The sequence below is a fragment of the Panthera onca genome, chromosome F2, assembly GCF_046562875.1.
Source record: "Panthera onca isolate mPanOnc1 chromosome F2, mPanOnc1 haplotype 2, whole genome shotgun sequence".
NCBI lineage: Eukaryota > Metazoa > Chordata > Mammalia > Carnivora > Felidae > Panthera > Panthera onca.
The window spans coordinates 3314163-3330765 of NC_138356.1; the positions used below are offsets into that span (position 1 = coordinate 3314163).

General features: G+C 35.4%; 1 protein-coding gene across 3 annotated transcripts in view; it reads left to right on the forward strand.

Moving 5' to 3' along the window:
* Positions 1-16603, forward strand: part of SNTG1 (syntrophin gamma 1) — an 882155-nt gene that overhangs the window by 602619 nt on the left and 262933 nt on the right. For all 3 annotated transcript variants that reach the window (XM_060610497.3, XM_060610498.3, XM_060610499.3), the window contains one exon: positions 7584-7640. In XM_060610497.3, coding sequence (XP_060466480.1) covers positions 7584-7640 — 57 coding nt within the window. The remainder of the gene's footprint in view (positions 1-7583; positions 7641-16603) is intronic.

Sequence of the window (16603 nt, forward strand, 5' to 3'; positions counted from 1 at the left end):
TTCCAAAGTTACTTAGGTCAGTGCGTCCCCCGCCCCCCCCATTCCTTCCAAGGAAATGGTTACATACATTTGTAATGAAATTTGGGATTGTTTTGTCATAGCTGCTATTCCCTCTTTGGATCCCCTATCTTCCTAAATGACTCTTTTAAACATATATATGTTAAGATGCACCCTTTGTTCTCTAAAGTTCTATGTGTTTTGACTAAAGCATAACACCATGTACCTATTATTGTAATATCTAAAAGAATAGTTTCATTATCTTATAAGTCCCCTATGCTTCACTTATTCAACCTTTCCTCCCTCTCTGTGAATGCCTGGAAACCACTGATTATTTCTTTTTTTTTTTTTTTACTTAATTTTTTAATGTTTATTTTATTTTTGAGAAAGAGAGAGAGACAGCGTGAGTGTGGGAGGGGCAGAGAGACAGAGGAAGACAGAGACTCTGCTCATTCCAGGCCCTGAGTGGGCAGCTCAGAGACTGACACGGAGTTCAAACTCACAAACTCTGAGATCATGACCTGAGCTGAAGTCAGACGCGTAACTGACTGAGCCACCCAGGGGCCCCACTGATCACTGCATTGTCTGCATAGTTTTGCCTTTTCGGAATGTCATATAAATGGAATCATAGTATGTATCCTTTTGAGACTGATTTGTTTTACTTAGTAGTATACATTTGTGGTTTCTCCGTGTCTTTTTGAAGCTAGCCAGTGTATTTCTTTCTGTTAGTGAATATTTCATTGTATAGATGTACCATCATTTTTTGTTTTTTTGTTTTTCTATGGATGAAGAACATTTTGGTCACTTTCAGTTTTTGGCAATTATGAATAAAGCTGCTATACATATTTTCATGCAGGCTTTTGGGTAAACACAAATGTTAAAATTAGTTGAGTAAATATGTAGGAGTGCAATTCCTATGTCATCTGTTCAGACTATGTTTAGCTTTGTCAGAAACTACCAAACTGTCTTTTGAATTCCCACCAGCAAGGGGTGACAATTCTTATAATATATCTCACTTCATATTGCCAATGTTTTGGAATTTTAGCCATTCTAATAGATGTGTAATGTTATTTTTAAAAGTTTACTTATTTATTTTGAAAAACAGACCATGAATGGGGGAGTGGGAGAGAGAGAATCCATGCTGAGCAGGGAGCCTGACACGGGGCTTGACCTCATGACCACGAGATCATGACCTGAGCCAAAGTCAAGAGTCAGACACTCAATGGACTGAGCCATCCAGGTGCCCCATCAAATTTCATAACCTGAAATTTCCTGATAACAAATGCTGTTGGGCATCTTTTCATATGCGTGCTTGCCATCTATATATTCTTTGATGAGGTGTTTGCTCAAATATTTTGGCAACTTTCTAATTGTTTATTTTCTCGCTAAGTGTTGAGTTCTTCATATATTTTGGAAACAAGTTCTTTATCAGAATGCACTATGCAAATATTTTCTTCCAATCTGTCACTTTTTATTTTCTTAACGGTATCTTTTACAAAGTAGATGTTTTTAATCTTAAAGTATTTTTTTTTTTAATCTTAAAGTATTTTAAAGTCAAGTGTTTTTTTTTTTTTATGGATCATGCGTTTAGTATTGTATCGCTCACTGCCAACCCCAAAGTCATAGGTTTTCTCCTGTTTTCTTCTAGAAGTTTTATAATAATTATGTTTATGTTTGGATCTGTGATCGATTTTATGTTAATTTTTATTAAAGGAATGGCATTCATGTCTAGATCTTTCTTCTTTCTTTCTTTCTTTCTTTCTTTTTTCTCTTTTTCTTTCTTCTTTTTCTGTTGAAAAGACTATCCTTTCTTTTCTCCATTGAACTGCTTTGTTCTTTTGTCAAAGACCAATTGACTATTTGTTTGGTTGGTTTTGTTTTATCTTGTTTTGGGGCATTCTATTCTATTCCAATGGTCTATGTGTTTAGTCTTCAAAAATTTGATGCTGTCTGGATTACTGTAGCTTTATAGTAAGTCCTGCATCAGGCATCTTGAATTATCCAACGTTTTCTTCTACTTCAATATTATGGTAGCTATTATACGTCTTTCGGCCTTCCATGTGAACTTTAGAAACAATTTATTAATATCTATAAATAGCTTGCTGGAATTTTATTGGGACTGCGTTGATTCTATAGATCTAGCTGGGAAGAGTCTTCTAGTCCATGAACATGAAATATCTCTTTGTTTTGATCTGCTTTGATTTCTTTCTTCCGAGTTTTGTCGTTTCCCGTATGGAAGTTTCTACTTATTTTGTTAAATTTATACCAAATAAAAACTTTTTAGTGAGCTATTATAAATGGTATTGTGATTTTAATTCCAAATTCTAATTTCTCATGGCCGATGTATAGGAGAGAAATTGGATTTTGTATATTAACCTTATCTCCTGTGACCTTGCTACAATAACTTATTATTTCCAGGAGCTTTTGGTTGATTCTTTGGGATTTTCTACATAGACAAAAAACAAAACCATTCATTTCTTCCTCTCTAATCTGTATGCCTGTTACCTCATATGCACTAGCTGCCTCCAAGCACAATGTAATAGGAGTGGTGGGAGGGGGAATCCTGCCTTCTTCCTGATTTTAGAGGGAAAACATTCGGTTTCTCACAGTCCCCTCTGTTTTTATTACATCCCACCCCAATTTTCCAGTTTCTTTGTTTCTTTCATCTCAATTATTCATGTTATCACAGGCCTGCTGTTATGGAAAAGACAGTGGGAATCAGAGATACTTTCATTTAAATCATGATTTGGATCTTGGTTAAGTTAATTTAACTCCTTTGCATTTTAGTTTCCTTATTCCAAATTAGGAAAATATTGCCTATGCCATCCATGTACTGTTATGATGATTATTTGGAAGATCTTGCAAAAGCTTTTTTTTCCCCACTTAATGCATGAATACCTAGCTTTGGTGTAGGCCCTATGCTAAATTCTTAGGCTTAGACTGTGAACGAAACACAGGTTCAGTTATCAAAAAAGTTAGTGGAAAAAAAGTCAAGGTCACAGTGTATTTTAATAATCCTAAGTGCCGTGAGCCCTGTCAGTGCACATGGTTGATTTTCAATACCTAGTCTTTGTTATTATTCCTTTCCCAAGTCTATTCACTCTTTCTGAATTGTCAAAAAGAGCTAATGACATTCCTTATCTCTTTCTTTGTATACCTTGTTTCCACCCCACATAATCAATGCAAACAATTGCCCATTTGATACTCTCTCTAGTGTCTGCATTGTTGTCACTTCTTCCTCCTCTTTTGACCTAATGTCTCAAACATTTCTATACTGGAGATATATAATAGTAACATTTTGTGATTGCTAACATTTATATTTTGGTTACCATATGGTTCATACAGTATACATAGAGTATTTCAAACATAATATTCTAGAGGGCAGGAGGGTGATAATATAGATTTTTATATGAAGCAAATTAGGCATTTAAAACAAGTTTTTTTGTCATGAGGTTAATGCTGATTATTTAGGTGTACAGAATGTCTTTTATAAATCCAACATTATTCCTAGGCTCCATCCTTTGTAATCTATAAGGAATAGGAAGATTAAAGAAAGGATTTTTAACCAGGAGGAGGGGAAGGTGGGAAAAAAAGTTACAGAGAGGGAAGGAGGCAAACCATAAGAAACCCTTAAATACTGAGAACAAACTGAGGGTTGATGGGCGGGGTGGGAGGGAGGGGAGGTGGGTGATGGGCATTGAGGAGGGCACCTTTTGGGATCAGCACTGGGTGTTGTATGGAAGCCAATTTGACAATAAATTATATATATATATATATATATATATGAGTGTATGGGGGCACCTTTCTTGATTTTGTGTTTTAAAGACTAAAACAAACAATAATACGTTGGTTTCCTGAAAGACAGTGCCCTGTTACCTAGGCAATGGCTTTATGACACCCAAGATGTAACTAATACAACTTCAGATCAGCTTCCAGAAATTCTCTGGTTTATGAGATGAGTAGCCGAAACAATTCATTACATTGCCTTTCAAGAAAGTTATTTTGGGGGGAGGGGGGAGGAACCAAATGTGGGAAAGTGGAAAGGGGAGAGAAGGTATAGCTAACACAAACACAAGATTGGGGAGAAATCAGCAAGGTGCCCTACTGGGAACAGTTATTTGCCGTTCCAGACTTCCTGCTACCTGCAGTGACAAATTTAAAAATTTGGCTTTAAAACACGAAGTAACTTACCTTGCTTGTTTGTCCTTATTTTCTTCAAAGTAACCCAATGAAGCAATAGTATAGAAAAGTGCTGGCTGGGGTTTTCATGTGCATGAGTGTGTGCCCGTGTGTTTAAAATACATTAAAATAAGTGCTGCCTCTGAGATTTTCAACAGTTACTGCTGACTCTTTAGTCTCTCCAAACTCCTCTCTGCATCAGCAATTTTGTATTTGATTTGGAACATGTTCTACATATTCTCCACCAAAGACTGGAAGTCAGTCTTGTAAAGAAGTAAAGGCATTGCATACACCTTTGATAACCCCGCCATGCCTGCTGTCCCTTCAAAGGAAAGCAGTGTTTCAGCCTACACTTGGCTGGTTAATAGAATTGACTCACCAAGTTGCCCTTGTTTCTAATGATTGCCATACGAGATGTTGTAGAATGATGTCATTTACTAATAAAATGCATTTGCTTTTACAGACTCAATTCTTTACGTTGAGAAAATACAGATGAATCTTATTTTAAGGAATCAAGCATTGTTTCCTTACAGAAATGGAATTAAGAAAATAACTGCCATCTAAGAACCTGTTAGTTTGATAGGCAGTATTGTAAAAAATAGTATGCCTGTCTGTTTTATAAGAGTAAAGATAACCATTTAATTGATCTATCCCTGAGTCAGTCTTCCAGTATTTGAGTTACTCTGTGATTTAATATTGGAATAAAAAGTGGATAAATATCGATCAGATATTTAAGTGACTTTAAGAATTTCTGTCTAGAATAACAGATTGTGTGTGTGTGTGTGTGTGTGTGTGTGTGTGTGTGTATTCATTAAGCTTCTACTACATGCCTGGGTCCTTCACAAATATCAATCCTCAAAACAAAGCTGGATTTTGTAAATTTGTAAAACAAATTTTACAGATTTGGAAAAACAGATTTGGAGGGCTTAAGTAATTTCCCAAACATATTAAGTTGTGGATATTTGAGTCATTGATAGATTCTTTGATTTCAAACCCATTATTTGCAATGTACAGCTTTCCTTTAACTAATCCTTTAATGAGAAATAATTGAAAATTATGTAATATGACATATTTCTCTTATCCTGTCCGACAAAAGGACATTTCCAATAAATATTTATTTTAAGAGATTTTGTGTGTGTATAATGCATGTGTCTACCTTTTGCTTGTGCACATGCAGGTATCCCTATTTACATGCATTTTGCAATAAAAGTTCTTAAACACTACGTCTTCTCCTACTTATGACTTCACTAATGTGGACTGATCTAGTAGTTGGCTTAAGAATAGAAACGTAGGGGCGCCTGAGTGGCTCAGTCGGTTAAGTGTCTGACTTCGGCTCAGGTCACGATCTCGCGGTCCCTGAGTTCAAGCCCGGCGTCGGGCTCTGTGCTGACTGCTCAGAGCCTGGAGCCTGTTTCAGATTCTGTGTCTCCCTCTCTCTGATCCTCCCCCATTCATGCTCTGTCTCTCTCTGTCTCAAAAAATAAATAAACGTTTAAAAAATTAAAAAAAAAAAAAAGAATAGAAACGTAGTGGTGCACCTGGGTGGCTCAGTCGGTTAAGCATCCAACTCCTGATCTCAGCTCAGATCTTGATCTCAGAGTCATGAGTTGAAGCCTCACATTGGGCTCCATGCTGGGTATGAAGCCTACTTAAGAAAAAGAATAAAAAAGTAGAGTTTATGATGTTATCCAACATGAATAGTGTGTTTTATATTTCATGTTGCGTTGCATAAATTGCAATACACCTATACACTTAATTTGTGTAAGTAATTTTAACATGGGCTTGAAAACATAATTTGATGACAGGTTATAAGAGTAAAATCTGTAGTTTTTTTTTTCTTTTTTTTTTTTTTCTTTTTGAGACAGAGAGAGACAGAGCATGAACGGGGGAGGGTCAGAGAGAGGGAGACACAGACTCTGAAACAGGCTCCAGGCTCTGAGCTGTCAGCACAGAGCCCGACACGGGGCTCGAACTCACGGACCGCGAGATCATGACCTGAGCCGAAGTCGGATGCTTAACTGACTGAGCCACCCAGGCGCCCCTAAAATCTGTAGTTTTAAGGCAGGTCAAATTACTTAGGACATGATCAAAAAGAAAATTTATATAATTAAATGCTACTCATTTGCACTAATAGTTTTTTTTTTCTTAGTATGCACCAATTTCCAACCATAAAGGCTTATTTGTTGATTCAAAATAAATAACAGTTAATATACCTCAATTTCTGGTATAGTGATCTTAGTCTTTAAGCATTATTTTGTTTTTATTTATGAAATCTAAACATTTGGCTAAATGAAGGTATCTTGTAACTGCCAAAATGACTGTTTTTTGTGTTATCTTAAAATACTTAGGAAGAGACATCAGAAGCACACATTTTCCAGATTTTCTCCTTGTTCTTTTTAAATAATATCATCTGTTCCACATATCCCCTCTAAAACCATGGAGTAAGAAAGAAAGCAGTATTTAGACTTGGAGATCGGTAGTGTAGCCAAAGAGGTTGGGCATGTGTGGGGATCAGATAACCAACATCTATCCCAGGTAGAACAAGAGAAGGGGGTGGGGTATCTCAAACCACTATAAATACGGGGAGGTTAAAAAAGATGAGAAAGTTATAGATAAGTGAAGAACGTTATAAATAAAAGCTTTCAACCTTTCAATATGCCTCCAGAATATGCATTACGTAGAGATGATTGCCCCAAAACAGAGTAATATTGAATTTATTGGAAATTCGAGGATTTGTCCAAGTGGAGATCTTTGTGATTTTTGTTTCATACACCAGCAATTGAATTATTGTTTCCGCTGTGGAAGGAAAAAGAGAATTGATTTGGAAAATTGATAATACCTTTGCCATTATTAGTTAGGTGTAATGTCCATTCTTTTTCCAGACAAGCCATCGTTTTGAATCTGGTTTAGTCAGTTTCAATCCCAGACATGCACTGAATAGTTGATGTGCGGGGACATGGCAGCCTCCCAGCTCAGCTCTCAAATTTCCACAAGCAAGATGACTCGGTTGTGATGGAGATAAGACAAAGATAATATTTGCCATTGACATTGAGTTATTTTTATGTAACCAAAACCTGTCATTCCTTAGACAACAAGAATATAGAATGTGAAAATAAGAAGACGTTTAAAAGTTAAGATTCCAAAATATGTCCAAAAAAGTCATTGAAAGGAACTTAATTTTTGAGAGTTTAGAAGTTTACTAACAATACAGTCTCTTTTATCTTGACAAATAAATTAACCTTTGATTTGAAAATTACAAATTGCCCCATTTTTTGCAAGAATTAGAGCCTGTACGCTGTCACAAAATATTTCTTTTTTAAGGAGCAGAAACAGAACCCTGAGGAAGAAAATGGTGTGTAAGTATAGTATTAGGAAATGCTAACCACTTTTAAAATCCTGTCTTTCAGGAAAGAACTGTGACTATTAGAAGACAAACTGTAGGAGGCTTTGGATTAAGCATCAAGGTAACCTGTATTTCCATTCTATCCTTAAAGGCTGTGCTGTAATGCATGCATTTTTGTGTATTTTGGTATTTGGTGATTAATAATTAGATAAATATGGCTATAGCAAAATCTTCAATATTTGCACTGAGACATAAAGTAGGTAGGTTCTCAGAAAACCTTGGCCAACTTTTGATTTAGAAAGTTTCTTAGAAAAAGTATTTGGGAATTTTACCTGGCATTGAACATAGATAGGTAATTAACTTTATCTGGGACCACCTAAAATGTCAGATCTGGTGTTGCTGTGGACGTATCTTCCTGTACCCAGCCAGGGGAGGAGCTACTGCCCCCCAACCCCCCAACCCAGTGAATGGAGCAAGAACAAGTTTTACACTAATAATAGTTAAATGTCAGTTGGGTTTTATTCATCTTTTTCTTTTGTGTCGTTTTCATTTTTATTTTTATTTTTTAGAAATCGGCAAATTTTCATGTCACAGTGCCAAGTAAATAGGGTAAACACAGTTTTAGCATCTGATTTATTTTTAAAATGACCATCCTGTTAACTTCCATTTATTAATGAATTTTAAATGCCTTTGTTTTTTGTGGATGTGGTTGACTAGTAAAAGCGTACCACACCTTCAATTTATCGTCATTGAAACAAAACAAATTTTAAAAGGATGGGAAATTATATAAATATTGGAAAAGTTAATTGCTGTCTTTAAATGCCCTTTAGAAACCTACATCTTTGCATAGATAAATGAAATTTAACTTTATCTTAAGCCAGTGGGTTAGGTATTTTGCCCACGTAGGGTGAAAATCATACATCTCAGGTATATATTTCATGAAATTTTAACACAGCTCAGTTTATATATGCTTGGAAAGTGGAGCTCTAAATTTGGTGACTATCAGTTCTAGCTGACATTATGAAAATGACTTAGAAAAATGGACCAGTGTGGAATAGCATTGTGTTGTCAAGTGATAAGAATATTACTATATAAAATGTTAGTTTTAAAATATGCATTTAACTTTCACTTTATCGTCCATCAGCTAAATACAGGGAGGTTTGCAGTACAAGTTATAAGAAGTGGAAATGATGCCATGGGAATTATATGATACAACAGACAAGCTTTTTTTGTTTGTTTTTGTTTTTTTCTGTGATATTTATTGGGATTGCTTGAAGGGTTTAAAGATACCACTAAAGATAGTAAAAAGTCCGTGAGAGAGAACAAAAGCTAAATATGAATAAAATCCAATCTCGGGAGGTGGTTTCATTTGAGATAAGCATTTTTACCTAACAGGTCTGACTCTTTTTCTGACAGTGGAGCTACATTAGTTTTATGCAGGGAAATTTTCCTTTCTATTTTTTTTCTATTTCCATTTATAATTTAAACTCAATAATATGATGTTATTTATTTTTATTAAAATGCTACAATTTTAACAGATTCTAAAATATCAGGAATTTTGCCAAATGAATTATGTCTATTTAATATTTTCATTATTTCATTCCAAACAAAACTCTTATACATCAATAAATAGATTAATTTTCTAAATCAAATGAGTGTGCATTTTCCATTCATAATATTGGCCACAAAAGCAGTGCTTGAATTGCAATCTGTGCCATATATTAGGAATTCTGACAAAAAAGGAAGTTATCTTACAATTCTTATGATACACTAATCAGAAATACAAAAATTAAGTTTATTATTTTGATTATTACCCAGTCATTCTGAAAAGTTTCTCTTTAGGATTTTCCATTTTGGTTTTCTCAATAGTTACCTCTGAGACTTGCTTTTTTATTTTTAAGCTGTATTTTGTTCCGTTAGTGTGCATGTGTGTGTGTATATATACACATGTATATACACACACACACACACACACACTGCATATATATATATATATATATATATATATATATATAGAACCATTTAAGAAAATATGTTAGCCGAATGCAGAATTAATGTTTTAACTTTGACCATTTATTTTTTTTCTATTTATTTATTTATTTATTTTTTGTATACTTATTGCTAGAACAATTTGAACCAATAATATAAATACTCCCATAAATATATGAGTGTATATCTTATCCTTATTTGCTTCAGTTAACTAATCACTGCTGACACACACTGGAGATTTTGTAGTGAGAGTTATTGACTAAAAACCTTGACTATCTCAACTGGAAATAACAAAAGGAAGGGTGCATCTTTGACAATTAAAAAGACATTAACTAATATAGTGAAGACTTCTACAGGTGCTCCTGAATTTCGTTGTACTGAGAACATATGGTGATATTATTTCAGTTTCACCTTTCAAAAAATTATTTGTGAAAGCCTGACTAACAGGTAACAAAATGGCCACCATTTGTCTTTGGTCAGAAAACACTAAAACACTCCAATATGTGCCGTTACGAGTCAAAGCCAATGGGCCATGTTCTGTGCTCCTGCCAAATCTTGGCTGATGGGTTTTTCTTCATCTGTCAGCCTTGTACATGGTGGCAACCCCTCAGTTTTCCCACATGGCGGCCGGTGCTACCAAAGATAGTGGACAACATCACAGAGAGGCATCTGTTCTAATGCTTTCAACGTGCCCCGGGGGCTATAGACTGTGGGCGGCGTAATATGACGGAGGCAACCAATGTCCATTAAGCTTTGATGTCACCTGTCCATGTACAATAATGTCTTGCTCCCAACACTCTCTCCGGGCAGAGACTTCCCTATTAGGGTGAGGAAGAAAAAGTCAGCCTTTACCTCCTTTTATTTTCTCTGCCATATTCTTGAGACAACACTGAAACTTCTGGGACAAAAATGCGTGGCTTAGTCCCAGGTGGTTTGGAGAATGAGGTAGCCACGTGTCTGTACAGTTTGATTTCAGGTCTTTGATTCGATCTCCTCCCTTGAAGCCACTAAGATGTAGTGCACATTAAGGAGAGTTTCCATCTCAAAACTTCCTATAATCCTAAGGAATAAGAGAAAATTGTAAATAATAATGAAAGATTGTAGAAGATCTAAATTTTTAAAACTACAATGTAAGTAAATTTTAATCCATTTTCTTTTCAAATTTTGTCTTATCCCCTATTGTTTTATTTTATTTTATATTTTATTTTATTTTATTTTTATTTTATTTTATTTTATTTTTTTACCTTAAGATTTTAGTTTGCATTATTAGGACTTTCTTACAAGATCCGGGACTTTGAAAAGTCATAGTTACCATCTTAAATCGTATCTGAAGAATGCTAGACCCTCAGTGTGGAACACAGTCATCCAAAAAGAGCTTTGGCATCAGTCACATTACGTTTTAATATAGAAATCAGATTTATCTCCAGAGACAAATTTATTTTTTAAATTCTTAAAATCCCATCTTTTCAAAACAAGAGTGCTTTACCACGGAAAGGTAGGGACCAAAATTACCTATATATCCATGTTAATTCTAAACAAGGGGAAAAAAACCTCACAACACTGAACCAAGGACTTTTGGGCAGGTGACAGTCTCGTGCTAACGCAGCACGTGGTGAAGCAGGTGTCCTGACAGGTGGAGCGTCCACACACAAGGCTGACTGTCTTCCTCCACGTCCCCATCCTCTGGTTTAGCTAATCGATTTGTTTCCAGCTCCTAAAAATAAAAGGGGTTCTTTTTAACCCCCCTCCCCACCCCCCGAACATGCTTATCCCCGGATCTCCGCTCGTTTCTGCGTTTGCTGTCCCGTGTTACAGTTTTTCTTGCACTACGGTTAGATCTAGTAGGAGCGCATGTGTAACTGAGCCAGAGTACAATAAGATGAAAGTTGGAGGCACAACACACACACCTTTGTACGTGGCCCAGCTCTCTGTTGTCTTTAAATGGCATTTCACCCACAAGCTCCGACTCCAGGATCTCAAGATAGAAAGAAATGATGGCCATGCTTTCTGATCAGAAACTTAAATCATGAACCAATGCTGGGGTTTTATGCACTGTGCTCACTCCCCGGGCTGTCTTCCAGAAAGCGTTGCTCATTCGAGCTATTTTGACCCTTGTGTTGCGTTTGAGAACACTTCTGGCAACTGCTGTAACTCTGGATCTTTCCTGACAATTCTTTATGATTCTTCCTGTCTCTTACCATTGTTGACAGTCTTCCTTGATTAAAACGTCCCTCAGAAGTCATTGCGTGTTTCTTCCCTTGTATCCGTTTTTGTTTTGGTTTATCACTCAATAAAATGTCAAGCTCTTCTTATTTACATTTTTAAATTTCCAAAAGATCATTCTCCGAAAACTGAATTAAAGGATCACTAAACTTTCCACTTATAATCATTTATCCTTCTCTGGTGTCAGACTGAAACTGCTTCCTTTTGTAAAAAGTTCAGAAATCACAGAAGTAAAAGCAATGAATCATTCAAGTCGTAGTTAATAAAAGTTCATCATGCACCCACCAAGAAGACAGTTCACAGAGCAGGAGCCCTCAAACCAAAACACAGAATGAGGCTCAGGGGTATATTATTATACAGCAGCTTGTATAGTGGGAAGGCAGTGACTGTTTTTCACGGCGATTGGTCTTAAGACTGCATTACAATTTTCTTAAATGATAGGGAATTGCTTAGTGGTTCCTCCGTATCAAACTTGGGAAACAAGTCAAGTTTTGCTTATGATTTCAGGAGGCATGAACAAAACATGACTCGGGTCAAGTTAGCCTTGCAAAATAAGCTAAATTAAGCTTTATTTATATGACTTAAACTGGTTTTGTCTGCTTGGAATTTTCAAGGCTGGTGTCCATTTGTTTTTGATTTTCACACCTAAAGCTCTCAGATTTATTAGGCTGGCTGGTATATCCTCTCCCTGGTCCTGCAGGACATTCTGATCTGGGCCCTTGTCTAGTTTCCCCGAGTTCCTGAATTCCTATGGACTTTTCTGTCCCTTGTTCCCCACTCTTCAGCTTCTGCCCCCTTTCCCTCCCACCTTGCCTGCCTTTTGGCCTTCGGGTAGAATCTTTCTTTCACATGCTCATCCCTTTGTCTGGACTCTCCAGATACTAAGCCATTTCCAAAAATGACTTCATGGTCTCCACACCTACATTCCCAATAATCACCAAAGTTTCGCATCAGAGGACCCAATATTCTTGTATTTTTGCCTCATTCCTTTGAGAATCACTCTGTGGATACTCACCTTAAAGTAAGTCCCTTTTACTTGTCTTCCATATCTTTGCAAATACAACATCATACATTTGCATATTATTAAATCATGCCTCTGGTCATTGTCATTTAACAAATCACCTTTTAGAGATGGGTCTTTGCATATTATTACTAGAAAAGGTTTTCTGGAGTATTTTTCAACAGACACGACACTGCCATCTATGTCCGTTAAAGATATGTTTGCAATAAAAGGTGATTTTTTATGTGGAAGCCTTAACGTTGCACAATCAAGAATGAAATTATAATTATTATTAAAATTTTATCATTTATAAATAATAAATGCAAATATTTACCGACTGCTCTATAAATCCCAGATGCTGAGCTAAATACTTTATATTTGGTTTCATTTGGCCTTAATATCCAGCAAAGTAGGTAACTATTGCTATCCCTCTATAGACAATGGGGTTACTTACTAAGAGGTTAAGTAATTTATCCATTGTCGTACAGGGCAGAGCTAGGCCTAAACTTCACCTAAAGCAGATAACATTTTATTATTATTAATAATAATAAGAGAAGGCTCTTAATAACTATGCTCTACAGGTATAGAAACTGGAATATATAGAAAAAAAAATATATATATAATATAACATGTAATTATAGAATATATAATATATCACATATATTATATAAAATATATGATAAATACATATATAATATATAGTTATATATTATATAGATATAGATAGATATAGAAAATTATTTAGAAATAATTTTATTTCGAAACTCTCTACCTGGGAACACAAATAATGTTTCCTTTCTAAATTATTTATGTTACGGTTTATTCAAAACTAAAATAAATGGATCAATGAGTCTAGGATCAAGCAAAGAATTTAATATCAAGGACTTGGTATTACTTTTATCAAGTTTACCAATAAAACTATGTTTTCAAAGTAGGTGTAATAAATTTCTTTCTTTCAATTTATTAGTGATTTCAGGGCAAAGTCTTTAAATATCAACTGTTGATGTTAGTTTGCATATGGTTGCATTTCTCCTCATTGTGTTCCTTTTTCTTTTCACTTGAGTCTGATTCTTCTGTTTCCACCGGGGACAACATGGATATATACCTTTCCACCATAGAAATAGGATACCAGGCATGTAATAAAGCTTAAGTTGAAGATAATGGATTAGTCCCAAGATCAGTTAAAAGCACTGACCGACTATCATTTTAAAGAGCATTTTTTAATTAAATAGCTTATTGAGGTGTAATTTACATACCATGCAATGTAACCACATTTATAAGTTAGTGGCTTTCATTATATTCACAGATGTGTGCAACCATCACTATAGTCAATTTTGGAGCACTTCATCCCCCTCATATCCTTGAGTTATCATCCCCTTCTCCACCTATCGCCCTAACTCAGCTTTATGCAACCACTAACGTACTTTCAGTCTCTATTTTGGACTTTCATATGAAGGCAGTCATATAGTATGTGGGAAGGATCATTAATTCATGCTGAGATCAAACTAGGTGATACTAGCAGATAAGCATGGCAATCGAACAGATAAGGATATTTTCCAATATTCTTTCAGATTATATTCCTTTAGGTGCTTTTCCCGTACTTGTTCATTGGGCTCTTAACCTTAATTACTGTGTTGTTATTATCTGTTTACAAATATTTTTATTGCTGTAAGTATATATATAATGGTGGGGTCTATGTTTCTTTTTTCCCCCCAGATCCCAGAATATGATTGATTGATTGATTGATTGATTGGAATAATGAAAATGCTGAACTGAAAATATTTGTTTGGCAGGATTCTCCAAGATCTGAAAACATTCTGGGTTTTATCTGGTGGAATTTCACAGTTATATTGGCAAATGCTTTATATAGAATACTACTAAAAATGTTTTAGATGGGACTTTATATCCTGGTTCCTATAAAGTTAGCCATAAGCTTAATTATACATTGAATGGTATATGTTTTAATATTTTCTGGGATGCACTGTAGAATGTTGCCTCACTTTCCCTCGTCTTGATTTTACACTGGAACAACAGAGTTCAATGAATTCATTTATTCTCTAAACTTGACCACAAGCCATGTACCCAAGCCATCCGAAGGGTAGGTTGGGGAGAAGCCAGTAAAGGAAGCTCTGCATGGAGCTCAGGACCTTTACAGTCTAGTAGGAAAGTAGACATTGATCAAATTTTGATGTAAATAAATGTAAATCATAGCCTAGATCCAGTGTTACAGAAGTGAATTACTTCATGTAAGCAGACATTGATAAATGGGGTCCTTAAGCTGAAATTTTGAATCTGAGGAGTTTACCAGGTTAAGAGTAAAAGAAAAAAGTGTCCAGGCAGAGGGGAGAGTATATATTGATGTCCTTTGGTGCTCAGAGTGATGAAGGTCCAGGATGAAGAGGCAGAGGCAGGCTGAGATCACAAGACGGGGGACCGCTGAGGATTGGGGGTTTTATTCTAAGTGTAATGGGAAGTCTATCACCTATTTTAAATAGGATGAGTTGCGTTATTTGATTCTTGACTGGACAACCTTACATTTCCCCATTTAGGTCCAGAACTAAATCTAATTAACTTTAATAGAGCTGGACTGCTCTCACATTTCATCCAATAAATTAAGGTACTGTAATTTTAAGTTCCAATTTTATATCCCGAGTTTTGTCTAAAAATTTGCTCTTTAATTAATTAATAAAGTAATTTTCTGCAATTAGATTAAGAATCCTTTCTGAGCTCTTAATGTCTGATTTAAAAAGACCCAAAAATGAAAAACCCACCTTTGGACTCAAATCATTCAAATTTCAGGACAGATTTTACATATAAAAGAAAAAAAATGTTGACAAAATAGGTGTTAGTTATATCCTGTCATTTAAAAATAGCTCTAAGTCTCCAGGTGTTGAGAGACGAGTAGGGTTACTGAGTTCGCCCTCAGAAATCGCTATTCCAACTGTCTTTTCGCAAGGCAGACCCCAGCGAGAGGTTTCCCACTGGCCTACCATGGTAACTGGTATGAAAAATCTTGGGCACTAAGAAAATCTTTGGATTCAATAGTGCACGGAGAAAAAACTATGAAAAGCAAAACAGCTGAAGGAAAACACTCTGATGATAGTCACACACAGAAGAGTGACATAAACAATGTCACTCTCTGCCCCCAAATATCTGAACCATACAGTATCTGGATGAGTTTGTTTCTTCTTTTTCTACCACCTGAAACTTCATTGGTGGATGATTCATCTCAGTTAACCAGTTTTTTCTTCTTAGAAATGGAGATGTGTTCTTAAAATTCCTTCCAATTTCCAAGTGTCTCTAGACACCAACTATGACTATGGTCATTCGATTCATTGTACATTCTTGGCTTCTACTTAAAATCATTCTGCAATGTGCTTTAAAGAATGGAGCTATCTTAGTCCTGGAAAAGCTTCTGACTTCATTTGTTCATTCACTCATTCATCAACAAACATTTCAAAGATAAAAAAGAAAGACGTTACTCCATGCATTGAGTTTACATCAATGTGTGAAACAAATTACCAAAAAATTCAATGCCCTCTTGGAACTTACATTCTAGTTACGGATGGGGGAAGGAGAAAGAAAGCAAATAAATATAAGAAATGAATAAAGATAATAGTAGGTTGGAAGCTGATAATTATAATGGGAAAGAAAGAATAGAATTAAAAATAAGGGATTGGGAACTGGGAACCCTAAATAGTAAATGCTGAGGGTCTTAGAATGGATTAGTGCTAAGCTTATTTACCACTCTAATGCCATGTAATTTTATTCATAAATCTTAATTGATAGACTAATTAGGATAATAGCTACCTTGTATTCAGTGTTTATTGTGTGTTAAATAAGCGTTCATTCAACTACACTATCAGTCACAA